General features: G+C 39.8%; 1 protein-coding gene and 1 long non-coding RNA gene across 3 annotated transcripts in view; one reads left to right on the forward strand and one right to left on the reverse strand.

The window, feature by feature from the left end:
• The window catches only part of LOC128647790 (receptor-interacting serine/threonine-protein kinase 2), a 248,823-nt gene that overhangs the window by 142,123 nt on the left and 86,119 nt on the right, over positions 1-20,581 (reverse strand). For both annotated transcript variants that reach the window (XM_053700516.1, XM_053700522.1), the window contains exons 2-3: positions 17,985-18,214; positions 11,207-11,360 (exon numbers count right to left, since the gene is read on the reverse strand). In XM_053700516.1, the coding sequence (XP_053556491.1) occupies positions 11,207-11,360; positions 17,985-18,142 (312 nt within the window). In that variant the 5' untranslated portion in view covers positions 18,143-18,214. The remainder of the gene's footprint in view (positions 1-11,206; positions 11,361-17,984; positions 18,215-20,581) is intronic.
• LOC128647808 (uncharacterized) overlaps positions 1-20,581 on the forward strand; it is a 161,683-nt gene that overhangs the window by 111,142 nt on the left and 29,960 nt on the right. The window lies entirely within an intron of this gene.

Consider the following 20,581-nt stretch of genomic DNA (forward strand, 5'->3'; position numbering starts at 1 on the left):
TGATGCAGAGTCTTGTCTTAATCCATAAAGGGCATAAATCACCTAACATTCCTAAATTGTTTGTAATAACATGCTTTAAAACATCAGGCATGATGTTGTATCGATCAGGTAGTGTAAAGGTTACGCCCGCTTCACAGTGACAGACCAAACTCCCCGTTTAACGCACAGCAAACAACCGCAAACAGTCCATTTGCACAACCGCAAACTCCCCATTTGCACAAGGTTGGATACCAAGCTAGCCATGTCCCGTTCCTTGTCCTCACTGATGTCATTGAAGGTCTCTTCCTCCACCCAGCCACGTACAACACCAAGGGTCCCCGAAAGGTGACAACACGCCCCCTGGGACGCCTGCTATGTTTGGTCTTCCACCTCCTCAAAGCCACCTTCCTACTCTGACTCCTCTTCTTCAGACTCCTCTCTCTGCATTGCCTCTCTCTGCGTTGTTATAAGGTGTGTTAAGTAGTACTATTCCTATCAGTTTAATCCCTGTTACGTCCCCTATCAGGGGACGTGTATATGGCATCGATTTTTGAACCGGGAGATGGAAAGAGATGCTTGGTCGGACCTCCTACTTCAAATTTGGGATACTGCGCGTGCAATCTAATGTGCCACCAGATAGGAGTGGTGTGTTAAGTAGTACTATTCCTATCAGTTTAATCCCTGTTATGTGCCTTTTTTTTTGGTTTGGTTTTTGAAGCCACAGTGCAGCACCAGAGGCCAGAAAAATTAGGCATGTACACATGCCTGAAAAATTAGGTATTGTTGCAGCCGCTGCTGTAGCAGCGGCCAGAAAAATTGATGTTTGTTTCCAAGGCAGAAAGTGCCCTAAAACATTGCGGCTTGAACCCTAGTTGGTGGCGGATAAGTCATGCAAGTCATCCGGCATTCAGAGATAAAATACAGCAGCGTGTGGACCATTTTTAGCCCAAGGCAGCTCATCTCATCAGGCCTTTTTTAGTCGAATGTATCGCCCACTGTCAGTCCCTTTGGGATTCATCCCTCATTCATCTTAATAAAGGTGAGGTAATCTAGACTTTTTTGACCTAGGCGACTTCTCTTCTCAGTGACAATACCTCCTGCTGCACTGAAGGTCCTTTCTGACAGGACACTTGAAGCAGGGCAGGCCAGAAGTTCTATCGCAAATTGGGATAGCTCAGGCCACAGGTCAAGCCTGCACACCCAGTAGTCAAGGGGTTCATCGCTCCTCAGAGTGTCGATATCTGCAGTTAAGGCGAGGTAGTCTGCTACCTGACGGTCGAGTCATTCTCTGAGGGTGGACCCCGAAGGGCTGTGGCGATGTGTAGGACTTAAAAAGCTCCGCATGTCCTCCATCAACAACATGTCTGTAAAGCGTCCTGTCCTTGCCGGCGTGGTCGTGGGAGGAGGAGGATTACTTTCACCTCTTCCCCTGTTAGATTCCCGTTGTGCTGTGACATCACCCTTATACGCTGTGTAAAGCATACTTTTTAATTTATTTTGGAACTGCTGCATCCTTTCCGACTTGCGGTAATTCGGTAACATTTCAGGCACTTTCTGCTTATACCGGGGGTCTAGTAGCGTGGACACCCAGTATACGTCGTTCTCCTTCAGCCTTTTTATACGAGGGTCCCTCAACAGGCACGACAGCATGAAAGACCCCATTTGCACAAGGTTGGATGCCGAGCTACTCATGTCCCGTTCCTCGTCCTCAGTGATCTCACTGAAGGTATGTTCTTCCCCCCAGCCACGTACAACACCACGGGTACCAGATAGGTGACAACGAGCACCCTGGGATGCCTGTTGTGGTTGGTCTTCCTCCTCAAAGCCACATTCCTCCTCTGACTCCTCTTCCTCACAATCCTCTTCCAGTGTTGCTGCAGGTCCAGCAAGTGATGCTGATAAGGCTGTTTCTGGTGGTGATGGTGACCACAACTCTTCCTCTTCACGCTCATCTACGGCCTGATCCAGCACTCTTCGCAGGGCATGCTCCAGGAAGAAAACAAATAGTATGATGTCCCTGATGGTGCCTTCGGTGCGACTGACTAGGTGTGCCATCACTTCCTTTTGCACAATCGAGTACAGGTTGGGGATTGCCTTTTGTGCAAAGAAATTTCGGCCGGGTACCTTCCACTGCGGTGTCCCAATAGCTACAAATTTTTGGAATGCCTCAGACTCCACCAGCTTGTATGGTAAAAGCTGGCGGGCTAAGAGTTCAGACAAGCCAGCTGTCAGATGCCGGGCAAGGGGGTGACTTTGTGACATTGGCTTCTTACGCTCAAACATGTCCTTGACAGACACCTGACTGTGGGCAGATGAGCAGGAACTGCTCAAGGCGAGAGACGGAGTGGCGGATAGTTGAGAGGGGGCAAGGAGGACAGCAGTGGTTGACGTGGCTGAAAATGCTGGACCAGGAGGAGGATGGCGGCTTTGAGTTTGTGTGCTGCTTGTACTCATGTGTTGATCCCATAGGCGTTTGTGATGTGCGATCATGTGCCTTCGCAAAGCAGTTGTACCTAGGTGGGTGTTGGACTTCCCACGACTCAGTTTCTTTTGGCACAGGTTGCAAATGGCTTCGCTGTTGTCAGAGGCAGACACACAAAAAAAATGCCACACTGCTGAGCTCTGCAATGACGGCATTCTGGTGGTGGCAACAGCATGCATTGATTGGCGTGCTGTCTGGCTGAACCCGGTTGCCGATGCATGCTGTCTGACTGTGCCACTAGCTCCTTGCAACGACCTCCCCCTGCTTCCAACTCGTCTCCTCCTCCTCTCTGTCTCCCTATCTGAACTTTCCCCCTGTTCTTCTTCTCTTCTAGCGGGCACCCACGTGACATCCACGGATGCATTGTCATCATCAACCGCTTCAATTGTATCCGACAGCTCAGCAAAGGAAGCAGCAGCGGGTACAACATCATCATCATCACACCGTACGTCCATGTGTGTAATGCTGCCTGACTGAGACATATCCCTGTTATCTACATCCTCTGGCAATAATGGTTGCGCATCACTCATTTCTTCAAACTGATGTGTAAATAACTCCTCTGACAGATCAAGTGAAGCGGCTGTGGTGCTAGTGTTGGTGGTGGCGGCAGGCGGGCGAGTGGTAACTTGAGAGGTGCCCGAAGCTAAGCTGGAGGAGGATGGTGCGTCAAGGTTCCGAGCGGAAGCTGTAGAAGATTGGGTGTCCTGTGTTAGCCAGTCAACTATGTCCTCAGAACTTTTCGAGTTCAGGGTACGTGGCCTCTGAACACTGGGCATTATTCTAGGGCCAAAGGGAATCACAGCACCACGACGTCCCCTGCGGGGTGGCCTGCCTCTGCCTGTCATTTTTTTTCCGATTAGTGGTACTTTGCGTGCAAGCTACTGTGACAACAGATATGAGTGGCACTGTGCACTGGCAGAAGTTGGCAGAGTAGACGCTGTAGGCCTGACACACACGCTTGCAGACAACTAACTGCTATTCAATCTATTACAGCCAAAATTGTATTTTTTTTTTTTAAATGTACACTACTGTTACACCAGATATGAGTTGCACTGGTGTGACACTGTGCCCTGGCAGGCCCTGAAACGCACACGTGTGAAGGAAACTGACTGCTATTATTTCACAGTCAAATTTCTAGTTTTTTTTTTAATGTACACTACTGTTACACCAGATATGAGTTGCACTGGTGTGACACTGTGCCCTGGCAGGCCCTGAAACGCACACGCGTGAAGGAAACTAACTGCTATTATTTCACAGTCAAATTTCTATTTTTTTTTATGTACACTACTGTTACACCAGATATGAGTTGCACTGGTGTGACACTGTGCCCTGGCAGGCCCTGAAACGCAAACGCGTGAAGGAAACTGACTGCTATTATTTCACAGTCAAATTTCTAGTTTTTTTTTTTTATGTACCCTACTGTTACACCAGATATGAGTTGCACTGGTGTGACACTGTGCCCTGGCAGGCCCTGAAACGCACACATGTTTAGGAAACTGACTGCTATTATTTCACAGTCAAATTTCTAGTTTTTTTTTTAATGTACACTACTTTTTTTAACACCAGATATGAGTTGCACTGGTGTGACACTGTGCCCTGGCAGGCCCTGAAACGCACACGCGTGAAGGAATCTGACTGCTATTATTTCACAGTCAAATTTCTAGTTTTTTTTTTAATGTACACTACTGTTACACCAGATATGAGTTGCACTGGTGTGACACTGTGCCCTGGCAGGCCCTGAAAAGCACATGTGTGAAGGAAACTGACTGCTATTATTTCACAGTCAAATTTCTATTTTTTTTTTTTATGTACCCTAATGTTACACCAGATATGAGTTGCACTGGTGTGACACTGTGCCCTGGCAGGCCCTGAAACGCACACGTGTGAAGGAAACTGACTGCTATTATTTCACAGTCAAATTTCTAGTTTTTTTTTTAATGTACACTACTGTTACACCAGATATGAGTTGCACTGGTGTGACACTGTGCCCTGGCAGGCCCTGAAACGCACACGTGTGAAGGAAACTGACTGCTATTATTTCACAGTCAAATTTCTAGTTTTTTTTTTTAATGTACACTACTGTTACACCAGATAGAAAAATAGCACAAAAATAGCCCTGGTCCCAAACGGACAGAAAATGGAAACGTGCTGTGATCATTAAGGGGTTAATGTACACTACTGTTACACCAGATATGAGTTGCACTGGTGTGACACTGTGCCCTGGCAGGCCCTGAAATGCACATGTGTGAAGGAAACTGACTGCTATTATTTCACAGTCAAATTTCTCGTTTTTTTTTAACCCCTTAATGACCGAGGGCGTACGCCATACGTCCTCAGAAAAAAATACAGTTAACGCCTGAGGATGTATGGCGTACGTCCTCGGTTTGGAAAGCAGCTGGAAGCGATCCTGATCGCTTCCAGCTGCTTTCCGGTTATTGCAGGATGCCTCGATATCGAGGCATCCTGCAATAACAAATTTTACCCCTCCGGTGCAGAGAGAGCCACTCTGTAGCCCTCTCTGCACCGGGCATCGATGGTCGCATTCGTTGGTGGGTGGGAGCTGAAGTGGGAGGCGGGTGGGCGGCCATCGATGCGGTCCTTGTCAGAGAGGGGGGTGGGATCGGGGGCGGGATCGCCGGGGGCGCGCGCGCGTGCACGGGAGGAGGCTGGCGGGCGCGTGCACGGGGAGGGAGCGGGTGGGAACCGCTACACTACAGAAAAAAATGTTTTTATAAGTGGGAGAAAGGGGTGCAAAATATTTAGTACTTGGATATCTAAGCGATCTGGTAGTGGGTGGGGGATTGGTCTTGGGGGGGGAAGCTACACTACAGAAAAATTAAATAAAAATAAAAAAAAACATTTTATTTGCAAACTGGGTACTGACAGACAGCTGCCAGTACCCAATATGGCCCCCAATAAGGCAGAGGGGGAGGGTTAGGAAGCTGTATTGGGGGGGGATCAGGGAGGTTGGGGGCTAAGGGGGGGATCCTACACAACAGCATATGTAAATATGCTAAATATATATATATATATATATATATATAAAAAAAAGATACCTTTTATTTTAGTACTGGCAGACTTTCTGCCAGTACTTAAGATGGCGGGGACAATTGTGGGGTGGGGGAGGGAAGAGAGCTCTTTGGGAGGGATCAGGGGGTCTGATGTGTCAGGTGGGAAGCTGATCTCTACACTAAAGCTAAAATTAACCCTGCAAGCTCCCTACAAGCTACCTAATTAACCCCTTCACTGCTGGGAATAATTCATGTGTTGTGCGCAGTTGCATTTAGTGGCCTTCTAACTACCAAAAAGCAATGCCAAAGCCATATATGTCTGCTATTTCTGAACAAAGGGAATCCCAGAGAAGCATTTACAACCATTTGTGCCATAATTGCACAAGCTGTTTGTAAATAATTTCAGTGAGAAACCTAAATTTTGTGAAAAAGTTGACTATTTTTTTTAATTTGATCGCATTTGGCTGTGAAATGGTGGCATGAAATATACCAAAATGGGCCTAGATCAATACTTGGGGTTGTCTACTACACTACACTAAAGCTAAAATTAACCCTACAAGCTCCTTACAAGCTCCCTAATTAACCCCTGCACTGCTGAGCATAATACACGTGTGGTGCGCAGCGGCATTTAGTGGCCTTCTAATTACCAAAAAGCAATGCCAAAGCCATATATGTCTGCTATTTCTGAAAAAAGGGGATCCTAGAGAAGCATTTACAACCATTTGTGCCATAATTGCACAAAATGTTTGTAAATGATTTCAGTGAGAAACCTAAAATTTGGAAAAATGTAACATTTTTTTTTATTTGATCGCATTTGGCAGTGAAATGGTGGCATGAAATGTACCAAGATGGGCCTAGATCAATACTTTGGGTTGTCTACTACACTACACTAAAGCTAAAATTACCCCAAAAAGCTCCCTACATGCTCCCTAATTAACCCCTTCACTGCTGGACATTATACACGTGTGGTGCGCAGTGGCATTTAGCGGCCTTCTAATTATCAAAAAGCAATGTCAAAGCCATATATGTCTGCTATTTCTGAGCAAAGGGGATCCCAGAGAAAAATGTACAACCATTTATGCCATAATTGCACAAGCTATTTGTAAATAATTTCAGTGAGAAACCTAAAGTTTGTGAAATAATTTGTGAAAAAGTGAACAATTTTTTTTATTTGATCGCATTTGGTGGTGAAATGGTAGCATGAAATATACCAAAATGGGCCTAGATCAATACTTTGGGATGTCTTCTAAAAAAAAATATATACATGTCAATGGCTATTCAGGGATTCCTGACAGATATCAGTGTTCCAATGTAACTAGCGCTAATTTTGAAAAAAAAAATGGTTTGGAAATAGCAAAGTGCTACTTGTATTTTTGGCCCTATAACTTGCAAAAAAAGCAAAGAACATGTAAACATTGGGTATTTCTAAACTCAGGACAAAATTTAGAAACTATTTAGCATGGGTGTTTTTGGTGGTTGTAGATGAGTAACAGATTTTGGGGGTCAAAGTTAGAAAAAGTGTGTTTTTTTCCATTTTTTCCTCATATTTTATAATTTTTTATAGTAAATTATAGGATATGATGAAAATAATGGTATCTTTAAAAAGTCCATTTAATGGTGAGAAAAACAGTATATAATATGTGTGGGTACAGTAAACGAGTAAGAGGAAAATTATAGCTAAACACAAACACCGCAGAAATGTAAAAATAGCCTTGGTCCCAAACGGACAGAAAATGGAAACATGCTGTGATCATTAAGGGGTTAATGTACACTACTGTTACACCAGATATGAGTTGCACTGGTGTGACACTGTGCCCTGGCAGGCCCTGAAACGCACACGTGTGAAGGAAACTGACCGCTATTATTTCACAGTCAAAAAAGTGTTGTTTTTTTTAAATGTACACTACTGTTACACCAGATATGAGTGGTGGCACTGGGCAAGTGGGCACAGTATACGCTGTGAGCCTGACACACACGCTGGCAGGCAGGCAGGCAGGCAGGCAAATGCAATTAGATTACACAGGAAAAAAAAAAAAGCAGACTGATGTTCTAGCCCTAAAAAGGGCTTTTTGGGGTGCTGTCCTTACAGCAGAGATCAGATAAGTCCTTCAGGACTGTAGTGGACACTGAATACACTAGCCTAGCTATCGATTTCCCTATTATATCAGCAGCAGCTACACTGTCCCTCCTCTCACTAACAATGCAGCTTCCAAATGAATCTAAAATGGATGCTGTCCAGGAGGTGGAAGGTTCTGGGAGGGAGGGTCTGCTGCTGATTGGCTGGAATGTTTCTGCTGATTGTGAGGTACAGGGTCAAAGTTTACTCAATGATGACGAATAGGGGCGGACCAAACATCGCATATGTTCGCCGCTGTGGCGAACAAGCTATGTTCGCCGGGAACTATTCGCCGGCGAACTATTCGGGACATCACTACAAGCAAACCAAATATCTGCAAATACTTTACAATAAAAACATATCAACTGCAAAGATATGCAAACTAACAGAGGCCAAATTAGTTTTCAAGAGGTTCAACCTTTTGAAATAGAAGAGTCCAGAAATATTGTGAAAATCTGCTTGTTTTTATCCAGATGAATTGGAATATGGCTGTTATTTGTTCTCAATGCAAAGTACTGGGTGAACCAATTGGAAAATCACTATAAAATTGTTTACTTATTTAATTAGAATAGCCTTGGATTTGAAAACCCCATGAGAACACGTGTGAAGCACATCCCACAGCTCTTATAATGGATTTGAATAGACCTCAAGGTCAAATAATTTATAGCAGAGCACATTTGAAATGTGTATTGCAGTTCTAGGAGATAGATGTGTAAAGTCTGAGCTCATGTGGAGGAGTTCACACTCAGGGGGATATTTATCAAAGCGTCAACTGAAAATACGCTGGAAAAATGTTAAAATTTGTGACGTAACATACGATCCTGCGATCTCAATCCGACGCAGATCGACGCGAGTTGAAAACCCATGATATTCGAGCAGAATTGTGTTCATTCGCCTTCCTATTCGACACTATAAATTTCTACAGTTACGCTCGTGTATTTTCCGACTCAGCATACTTGGTTTTCAATCCGCCACCCTTCAGGTTGGGGATGCCATAGAACCCAATGGGAGTCTGAAAACACAGAAAGCTTATGTTCGATGCTGCAAGAGAATGAAGTATATTACACAATAAAAGCAAATTAGAAACTTTATTAAAAACTGTATACCCCTTCCAAATCAAACAATATTATTGCTCCACATTTGGCACACTAGTAGAGTAGGGCTAAAAATGAAAAATACATTACTGCTGATTTTTTTATGCTACAACTTTGTCTCTCATTACAAATCAAGGGGACAATATTATTACTACATATTTGGTGCAAAGTTTTGCCCCAAACTTGTTTTATATATATATATAGAGAAAAAGAAAGAAAAAGAAAGAAAAAGAAAGAAAAAGAGAGAGAAAGAGAAAGAGAAAGAAAGAGAGAGAGAGAGAGAGAGAGAGAGAGATATGAAATAAATACACAACATAATATAGCTAACTTCCTTTTTATTTTTTGGAAAAATCTATGTGCACCATGTTTAAGCCATGTAATACAAGTCCCACTTCGTGTCATATTTGACGCAACACTTTTCGCACCAATTATGATGCAAACTCCTAAATAACCCACATACTAGTGAATTTTTCCACCACTTTTGATTGAAATATGCATAATCACATGATTTATGACATCAGCCAATCTGATTCAAATATACATTATAAACTATCACTAACAAATCTAATTGCTCAATACTTCTGTCATTGATCACTCATCAGAACTTGTAAGTGCCATTTGTTACACTGTGTATTATACTTTGAAAGTATGTATATGTGAAATTAGTGTTAAAGATAAACATTGATGCTGACATTAGGACACACAGTGTAAAATTTTAGACAAGGATTTTAAAATTCGAATTGATGTTTGATTCAATAGAATCTTAAGCTAATAGCTCAAAGGGATAGCCCACCTAACTTTAAACTTTCATGAATCAGATACAGCAAAAATTAAAATCACCTCTTTACTGGCATGCTATTTTCAGTGTATTTCTTCCATCTCTTGAATTTCTTTTTCAGTAAGAAATGTCATCTTACATGCCAGCCCATTTTATAACACCTGTGAAGGGGTGTTTTTTTAAAAATAGATTGCAATCAGGAGGGGTTAGACAGGTGCAGAGAGAAACCTGGCCCAGCTATTAAAGGGACAAGAAACCCCAAAATATTCTTTCATGATTTGGATAAAGCACACAATTCCAAACAACTTTCCAATTCGCTTCATCCTCTTGTTATCCTTTTGCTGAAGGAACAGCTAGCTAAACACATCTATTTAGCCAATTACAAGAGACAAATGTGTGCAGGCACCAATTAGCAGCTAGCTCCCACTAGTGCAACTTAAACTTTTACTTTCCTATCCCTTAAAAATATCTATAGATTGCAAATAAATACATATGATACTCTAATTACGTTGTATTTGCAATTATTCCTGCTCAGACTAATAATACATTTACAATAAATAAACACAGATATAAAAACACAGATATATGACAGACAACATTGTTTTAGAACAAAAAAAAGGAACTTCGGGACATGTAAATATGTTTGCAAAAGATTTCTGACATAACACACACAATTAAATATATAAATATAAATATATATATATATTTATATATATATATGTGTGTGTGTGTATATACATACTAAAATATGTATGTCCAAAAAAGAATTCTAATAATTCACTCTCCACTTTGCACCAAATACGTCGCTACTTGCTATATTCGCAATTAATCCTGCTCAGAAAAAGAATACATTTACACTATATGCAATAATGTGCTAAAGCGAAATGTGCTTGTCCGTGGACAGTAATGAAATGGTATAAATAAAGTTGGGAAAAGCTTGAACAGCCGCGACATCGATGACTTGATGCGTACCGTACTTGATGTGCGTGTTTTTGACGGCTTTTTTTATAAATAAGGAGATCGTATTCAGATCCGCGGCTGTGATGTTTGGCGAGCGTATTGACGCCCGCAAATGCAACATAGTTGACGCCTTGATAAATATCCCCCTCAATCTTAAAGAAGCCTATTTCTTGGTTATCAGTATCAGCATCTACTATTTACTGTGATAAATCTATAGGACCTTTACATATCTTAGATTCCAGAACCCTTAAACTGACATAAAATCCCTTGTTTGGTTTCGGTTTCCGATTTATTTCTCATTGTTTCCTGAATTGTGTCTGACCTGAACTGGTATATGATTATACCTGCTGCGTATGACTATTGGCTTGTCTGACTACGCTCTGTAATCTTATTTGGCTAGCATCACCTGTAATGGTTCTTCTGACTCAGCATGTTTGACTATTCTTTGAGAGTAAGCAGGTTTACTGTGCTGGGACAATTGACTGAAGTAAATGTGAATGTGTTGTACAGAGTTTGAGGCTGGGATTAAACCACCACCCATAATGAAAATTTCAGTACCAAAGTATTGGCCTTTGTGTATACAGTGAAATAAAGCTTAGATAACAAGGTCTGTTCTTTATCGGGCTTCTCCTTGAGAAAGATGGTGGGTGGTGGTTTAAGTTTTTTCACTATGTTCTTCTTTATATATCTATGTGCATCATTGTCTGTTCTATCTTCACCCCATAAATTGTTACACTGTCCACATGCTGAGTTGCTGAAGTAGTTTTTGGCACTTAGAACACTTACCTCATGAATGAGAGTGCTCAGTGACCCATTTGGCATCCAGTCTGTCAGGATTCCAAAGAACATTGGCGCTTTGTAAACTCCAATAATTTCCATCAGTTTATCAGACTTTATTTGACGAACAAATTTCACTTCTTCACAAATCTCTCTGTGATTCCTGGGAAACACAAGCAGTGAATTTATAGAGAGATTTTCACTGACGCAGTCCTTCTTGTGACTACTGCTAAAGTTCAGAATGCATTATACAATTTCCAATGTGCATTTTGTTCTCACGCTCTCATAGACCCATATTCACAACTGGTAGAGTATTTGATCTTGCATTTTCTTTAATTACCCTCCACCACCTTCCTAGGATTCTTACTCTTCCCTGAGGCATAAGTGCATTTTTTCTTTGCTAAGTCGCTGTGTGCAACTATGTTTAAGGTGGCTGAGGGCCCTGGTATCGCTAAACAACAATGTTCTCCACTAATTTAAAGGGATATCAACCCAATTTTTTTTTTCTTTCATGACTCAGATAGAGCATGCAGTTTTAAACAACTTTCCAATTTACTTCTATTTTATGATTTACCTCGTTTCTTAGTATCCTTTATTGAAAAGAATACCTAGGTGGCTCAGGAGCAGCAAAGCATTACTGGGAGCTAGCTGCTAATTCGTGGCTGTACATATATACCTCTTTTCATTCCTGATGTGTTCATCTTACTCACAGCAGTATATTGTTGATCCTTCAACAAACAATACCAAGAAAACAAGAAAAAATTGTGTTTCATGTCCCTTTAACCCATTAAGAGTGGACAATGACCACAATATTAGTTTGCTTCCAGGAGGTGGGGTGCTTTCAGAGCTCATTCTGCCCCCTTGCACTTACCTCAACATCCCTGATTTAACTTCTTTTTTTTTTCTACTAAAGGAGCACTGTTTCATATCCATTTAAATGAACTTAAAAGCACAGTCTAGTCAAAATTAAACTTTCATGATTCAGATAGGGCATGCAATTTTAAACAACTTTCCAATTGACTTCTATTATCTAATTTGCTCAATTCTTTAGATATCCTTTGTTGAAGAAATAGCAATGCACATGTGGGAGCCAATCACACAAGGCCTCTATGTGCAGCAACCAATCAGCAGCTACTGAGCATATCTAGATATGCTTTTCAGCAAGTCATATCAAGAGAATGAAGCAAATTAGATAATAGAAGTAAATTAGAAAGTTGTTTAAAATGACATGCTCTTTATAAATCATGAAAGAAAAAAATTGGGTTTCATGTCCCTTTAAGATCCCTTAGTAGATCAATGTTGTCAAGCAGTATTAAAGAGACAGTGTACTGCAAATTTTCTCTCTTTTAATGTGTTCCTATTGACATATTTGCTACAATGTATTAAATTGTTTACAAATAACTCCTTAACCTTTATTTTGACATTTGAATAGTTGATTTTGTCTGTTGTATCCTCACCTTTACTGAGAATTCACAATACCTTAAGTATTGGTTATAGAATAAACTAGAAGGTTTAGATGAAATCATGCTACCAGTGAGGCATGTGACTAGGGTTTCCACATCGGCCATGTTTTCCTGGACACTTATGAGTTACACATGCTGCAGGGTGTGCAGAGGGGAAAAATGAATTACTCCCCTGGACAGCACACAAATAGTGACAGCACTATTAATTTCCCACCCTGCATACCCTGCAGTATGTGTAACTCATAAGTGTCCAGGAAAACATGGCAACTCTATGTGTGACAGAGAGATACTAAAATGTTCATTTTCCATTGTTCTCTCTGTATTGGTGTTTGACTAAACAGTGAGAAAGAAGATAAGGAAGACTTTATGTAAATAATTAGACACGCTAATTAGGTCTGCTCTCCCTACAAGCTCAGTCCTTTTTTTGCGTTGTAGTTTCAATTAGCAGATACAGCTATTTCAGATACAAAAAAATAAGTAAAGTAACAATTTCTCATACATTGTATGCTCTGCAGCTGCTATAACAAGCCATTGTAAACACATTAAGTGGAACCCAAATTTACAGTACACTGCCCCTTTAAATATTTGCAAGAGGAAAAATATAATAATTATTATTATCCTTTATTTATAAAGCATCAACAGATTCCGCAGCGCTGCCCATGGGTACAAGGATAAAAGTACAACGCAGAAACAAACAGGTCATTGTTGGATCTTAGGGGCGAGCTGGAGTATATTTGTTGAAGAGTTAGGACAGGTAGGGTGGGGCAGCATTAGTGAGGGCTTTGTAGGTTAAGGTGAAAATTTTGAATTTAACTCTGCTGTGAATGGGGAGCCAGTGAGGACTCACAGAGAGATGAAGCAGAAACAGAGCGTCGAGAGAGGTGGATTAGCCTGGCAGATGCATTTAGGATGGATTGAAGGGGAGAGAGGCGGGAGAGAGGGAGGCCAGTTAGTAGGTTATTACGGTAGTGAAGTCGGGAAATTACCAGGGAGTGGATTAGCTGTTTAGCAGTTTCAGCACTCAGAAACGGATGAATTTTGGAGATATTGCGTAGGTGGTTGCGGCAGGATGAAGAGAGCAATTGGATGTGGGGAATAAAGGACAGATTTGAGTCAAGTGTGACTCGAAGGCAGCGGACTTGGGGAAATGGGGAGATAGTGGTGCCGCCAACAGTGATGGAAAAATTAGAAACTGGAGTAGAGTTAGAGGGGGGATTAGAAGTAGTTCGGTCTTGGGCATGTTTATTTTTAGGTGGTGAGAGGCCATTGAGGAGCAAATGCCAGATAAGCAGTCAGTGATGTGAGAATTGACAGAAGGAGAGAGTGCAGGGGTGGAAAGGTGGATCTGAGTATCATCAGCATAGAGGTGATAGTTGAAACATTAGCTATTGATAAGTTTACCCAGTGAAGAAGTGTAAATAGAGAAGAGTAGAGGAGCCAGGACAGAGCCTTGAGGTACTCCAACAGACAGAGGCAATGGAGAGGAGGAGTCACCAACAAAAGAGACAGAGAAGAATCAGTTAGAGAGATAAGAGTGAATCTTCCAATCAGCCAATAGAATGCGAGGTCAATCCTATTGGCTGGTTGGATCAGCCAATAGGATTGAACTTTAATCCTATTGGCTGATTGCATCAGCCAATAGGATTTTTTCTACCGTAATTCCGATTGGCTGATAGAATTCTATCAGCCAATCGGAATCTAAGGGACGCCATCTTGGATGACGTCACTTAAAGGTACCTTCATTCTGTTTTAGTCGTCGGATGAAGAGGATGCTCCGCGTCGGATGTCTTGAAGATGAACCCACTCCGCGCCGGAAGGATGAAGATAGAAGATGCCGTCTGGATGAAGACTTCTGCCCGTCTGGAGGATCACTTCACCCGGCTTGGATGAAAACGTCTCCCGGTAAGTCAATCTTCAGGGGGTTAGTGTTAGTTTTTTTTAAGGGTGTATTGGGTGGGTTTTATTTTTTAGATTAGGGTTTGGGAGGCAAAGGAGCTAACTGCTCTTTTAAGGGCAATGCCCATCCAAATGCCCTTTTCAGGGCAATAGGGAGCTTAGGTTTTTTAGCTAGTATTTTATTTGGGGGGTTGGTTGTGTGGGTGGTGGGTTTTACTGTTGGGGGGCTTGTTTGTATTTTATTTTTACAGGTAAAAGAGCTGATTACTTTGGGGCAATGCCCCTCAAAAGGCCCTTTTAAGGGCTATTGGTAGTTTAGTTTAGGCTATGGTTTTTATTTTATTTTGGGGTGGCTTTTTTATTTTAATAGGGCTATTAGATTAGGTGTAATTAGTTTAAATTTCTGTCATTTGTTTATTATTTTCTGTAATTTAGTGTTTGTTTGTTTTTGTACTTTAGCTAATTTAATTTAATTTAGGTAATTGTATTTAATTTAGGTAATTGTATTTACTTTAGTTAATTTGTTTAATTATAGTGTAGTGTTAGGTGTTAGTGTAACTTAGGTTAGGTTTTATTTTACAGGTACTTTTGTATTTATTTTAGCTAGGTAGTTAGTAAATAGTTAATAACTATTTAATAATTATTCTACCTAGTTAAAATAAATACAAACTTGCCTGTAAAATAAAAATAAATCCTAAGATAGCTACAATGTAACTATTAGTTATATTGTAGCTATCTTAGGGTTTATTTTACAGGTAAGTATTTAGTTTTAAATAGGAATAATTTAGTTAATGATAGGAATATTTATTTAGATTTATTTAAATTATATTTAAGTTAGGGGGTGTTAGGTTTAGGGGTTAATAACTTTAATATAGTGGCGGCGACGTTGGGGGCAGCAGATTAGGGGTGTATAGATATATATTGTACCAAAAAAAATCATATATATATATATATATATATATATATATATATATATATATATATATTATGTATTTATGAATAAATAGAACATATTCTTCTTTGAGAAGTACATTGGAATGTGAAATATTCAAATTTTCATGTCGGGTTAGCGCTGTTGAGAATATGCAATCAGGTATGCGCACGAGTTGGGTGTTTTTCCACTTTTTTTGCTCTCATATACATGAAGCGTATTTTTGCACTTGTCAGCTTAGCGTGCAAGTAGTTTACTTTTAACTCATATTATAAGCACAAGAGCAAAAAGCTTACTTTTAGCGCAGTTAACGCTCGAGTTGGAGCATTAATTAGCGACCCACCTGTAATCTGACCCTTATTCAGTTAACAAACTATTAAAGGGACATGAAACCGAAAACATTTCTTTTATGATTTACTCCTATTGTCAAATTTGTTTCGTTCTCATGTTATTCTTTATTGAAGAGATATCTAGATATATAGCATGCCCATGCCTGGAGCACCACTTGACAGGAAATAGTGCTGCCATCTAGTGCTCTCGCTAATATATAAGAATGTTGTAAAACTGCTACCATATAGTGCTGCAGACACGTGCACGCTCCTGAACTTACCTTCAAGAAAATGAAGAAAATTTGATAATAGAAGTACATTGTAAAGTTGTTTAAAATTGTATGCTCTATCTGAATCATGAACAAAAAGCTTAGGATTTTATGTTCCTTTAATGATGGTTGATATATTTTTTTTGTCACAAAATGTGAAACAGTAGCTGTGGTTGCCTATTTAAGGATAATTGTTATCTAGATAAAAATTATCCATGTCACTGAGTTCATGTGCAAACATGTTACTTTCACTACACTAGCCAAGGAAATTGTTACTCAACTGGGTCACTAAGAGAATATGGTACAGAGAATCTTTAAATAATTGTTTCATTAAATGCACAATACACATAGCCTGTGTTAAAGGGACATAATACTCATATGGTAAATCCCTTGTAAAAAAAGGAAGATATTTTACCTCACAATTTCCTCAGCTCAGCAGAGTAAGTTCTGTGTAAAAAGTTATACTCAGCTGCTGCCCAGCTGCAGGTAAAAAAAATAAAAAATGAAGAAATGAACAGCAGCCAATCAGCATCAACAGTGCTGAGGTCATGAACTATTTTACTGTGATCTCATGAGATTTCACTTAACTCTCATGAGATTTCATAGTAAACTTCCTTAAACTGAATATGGAAGTAACATGAGTGTGCACGGGGCTCACTCAGTTGCCAGTCCCGGGACAGACATACTGATTTGCTGCTTAAAGTCCTTTACAATGGGGTGTGAATACTTAGGACATTTTGAGGTAAAATATCTTTCTTTTTTACATAGAGATGTTCAGGTGATATTTTCTAGTCAGCTTTTTACAGCTATGCTGCATCACTTTTAAGTGTTTCAACATTTGGGTATCATGGCCCTTTAATGGTCTTTATACAAGTCACAAACCTAACTGGTCCAGTTTAAGCAGCTACCTACGAACATGTAAGTCAGCAACCAGAGGCAGGTATGTCTCTAGGCAATGTAGACAGACGCCAGTATTATTATTATTATTATCAGGGACTTGTAGAGCGCCAACAGATTCTGCAGCTAGTAGGCACATTAAGGTAACTGTTTAAGTGATGCAACCTTACAATTCACTGCTTATTTTCTTATATGAATGGATAACACACTTGGGTGATCACTTGAGACTGTACAGATTAGGGAGCAAATGCCAGAGAGTAAATACTAGAGTAATCATCATGACATATTTACATAAAGAGAAGCAATAGACTCCAATGGCTGCATAAGAAAAGTTGTTTCTACAATATACAGCTAGTTGTAATGTTCTTTAAAAGTAAGAGAGAGATGCATTATATTGTTGTTCTATTAAAGGGACACTCAAGTCAAAATTAAACTTCCATGAATCAGATAGAGCAGCAATTTTAAACAACTTTCCAATTTACTCCCATTAACAAAAAGTGCTCAGTCTTTTTATATTTACACTTTTTGAGTCACCAGCTCCTACCGAGCATGTGCACAAATTCACAGAATATACGTATATGCATTTGTGATTGGCTGATGGCTGTCACATGATGTAGTGGGGGTGGAAAAAAGACATAATCTCATTTGAAGTTCAGACTAAGTGCTATTACGTTGTCTTATTGTCATGCATTTATTGATTATGCAAATCTACTGTATTTACTGGTCCTTTAATGGCAATGTAACCAAGGAGGCGATTATAAATCTTACTGGACTTCCTCATTTTCTGTCACTAAGGGTGATTACAGACTAGTACAGAAACCTCCAGTAAGTTATATTTTTATATTTGTTGGAATCTATTGGTTGAGTCATGGGAGGCATTGATCAGGCAGTTTTCTATTAGCTTGTTATATACACAGGCAACAGACCTAACTTTTCACAACAGTACATGCAATAGCCTTTATTTATTTCCCATTGGTCATACCATCTCATTCATTAGCTCACCTCTCATTTAAGTCCCTTGAAGAGAAAAGTTTCACATAGACATGGGATCTTGTGGGCGGGTAGAAAGCCTTAAATCCATGCCCAGAGCTGGTCTGAACAATACAGAGGGTTTTTATAGCCTCTGGTGTGACTGTAGGGACCCCATCTGAGGCCTCCATTGTCAGCTCTGGTTTGGCTCTTATGTAGCCCTTCTGATTTCAGCTCAGTTACACAATATAGAAACTCAGCACCTTAAAAAGAACAAAATGGTATGATTAGAAAAATGTATTGAAACTTCAAAGCCATAAGAATTTGTGATTGATCAAATGCAAGAGGTACAGTTACGCACAATGAATTATTATTTACAAAATGTAGACATATAAATTAGCACATTCTGAAATATACTGAGCAACAGAATACTAACTGAAGGAGGCTTAACTCTGTAAGAAAAAGCAGCATTTACACCTGCCAAAATATTGTTTGACCTATAAATGTTAAGTAACAGCTGTTTACATTGCTTTGTACCTCTTACTGGCTGAAGAGCACAACTGTCTCTCTTTTACGGGTGGACAGTGACATGCCTATACAAGCATCCCAAGAAAATGTTGGTTTATTCAAGACAGGAATATATTACCCTCTTTTAAAACAATTTTACCTTTTATTTTAACTTCATTTGTGCAGCGTCATTACATCCTGTTACTGGCCTATAAGGAGGCAAGGGTCTCTACAGGATGGCATATTTGGCTTGATGTTAATTCTTTTAGAGTAACATAAGCTTGTTTAGTGCTCAGTAAATTTTGCCTATGCTCAGAAGAGGCAGAATGCAACTTAAGTTCTTAGTATGTCTGTTCCCTTATTTAGCTGTGGACAGGGGCTACAGTGATTATTTCTAAGTGCTTATTTTGCAAGAAAACAAGTTGTTTGCCAACACAATCTCTTTTTATGTTTACTTTGACTTAACATATATATGTATATATTTTATTAAAGGAGAACTGTTTCATATCCCTTTAAAGTCAACTCTAGATCAGCAGTGTACTACTGGGACCTAGCTGAACACAGCTGGAGAGCTAATGAAGAGGCATTTGTGTTTAGTCACCAATCAGCAACTAGCTCCTGGCAGCGCATTGCTGTTCATAAGCAATTACGTATTTTTTCAACAAATAATACTAAGCGAACAAAGTAAATTTGATAATAGAAGTAAATTGATAAATCTCTTAATAGATGTTACCTTGCTTGGATTTACCTTGCATTTGTGAAGGCAGCACTGGACTTGCTCATTTCAGTCTTTTTATTTCTAAAACATGTAAGTGGTTCATCAAATCTTATTAGACAAAAATAAACTGATCTGGTTATATGGAACAGATTATTTTATACCCCTTTAAAATCCTTCCAACATATGGGTTTTAAAATACTGAATCATTTTTCCTTGCACTAAAAAGTTAAAAATAGCTCATTTTTACCATGCAATTTCTACTTGTTTTTTCTTTGTACAGAAAGACTTTCGCCCAGCCTACAATCTCTTTCTTCCTCAAACGTGAAAGTGAAACTAATAAATTAATTAGTAAAAAGAGTGACCTCATTGTCTTGTGACTGATCTAATGATTGCAGATTTAACCCTTCAGTTCTCAGATGATTTATTGGGATGTTCTTGGGGGGGGGGGGGGTCACTGAGTTTAATAAATAGAGTTTAAGGTAATATAGCTTTATTACAATTAGAGGCAGTTCTGGAGGCACAATATCTAATGTAGCACACAAACCCTCAAAATACAAGAAAATGTTTTACTTGTCCAATATTCTGCTGAAGCTCGCAGAGTGACTGCTGCTGTGTAATATATTTTATTGTGTGTGAGCGATAACAGCAGCAAGCTGCGATGTACCACTGTTAAACGGCAGTGAAGTCAAAATTCTACTTTCGTTGTTTAGATAGAACATGCAATTTAAGCAAAACTTTCCAAATTGTTTCTTTATCAAATTTGCTTTGTTCTCTGTGTTTTCTTTTGTTAAGTTTGGCTCATAGAGCAGGCATTCATCTTTAGCACTCTGGCAGCAGTGCTTGCAACAAAGTTTGTAAACACTGCTGCCATAGAATGCTAAAGATACGTGCACGCTCCTGAGCCTACTCTTCGACAAACAATATGAAGAAAACAAAGCAAATTTCATAATAGAAGTAAATTTGAAAGTTTATTTAATCAATCTAAATCATGAAAGTTTGGTTTTGAGTTTATTGTCTATTTAAGGCAAATGTAAAAAAAAATAGTTACGCATACAAAAGAACAGCAGTTAATCATGCTAACTGGCGGCAGAAGTCACAACCCCTCGAATCACCAGCTGTGTTCAGCTCCGTAGCCCCAGTGCTTGTAGCTCCTGAGAAAGACTTTACCGATCTGTTCAAGCCATTTGTGTGGGTAAACACATAAAGTTCCATGACAAGTAGCGTACAAATAGCAAGCTTAAGTTTAGAGCATCTAATCGTTGCACTATAATGTCACTTAAAAATCCTTTTATTGATAATAAAAACGTAGGACATTTGTTGGATTAATTGTGATGGCAGTTGGCAACTAACAGCCTGAGCTGCATGAGGCTCCCAGAGGTTACTTTGGAGGAATTCCTATTATCCC

Source organism: Bombina bombina, chromosome 1 (assembly GCF_027579735.1).
Source record: "Bombina bombina isolate aBomBom1 chromosome 1, aBomBom1.pri, whole genome shotgun sequence".
NCBI classification, from domain to species: Eukaryota; Metazoa; Chordata; class Amphibia; order Anura; family Bombinatoridae; genus Bombina; species Bombina bombina.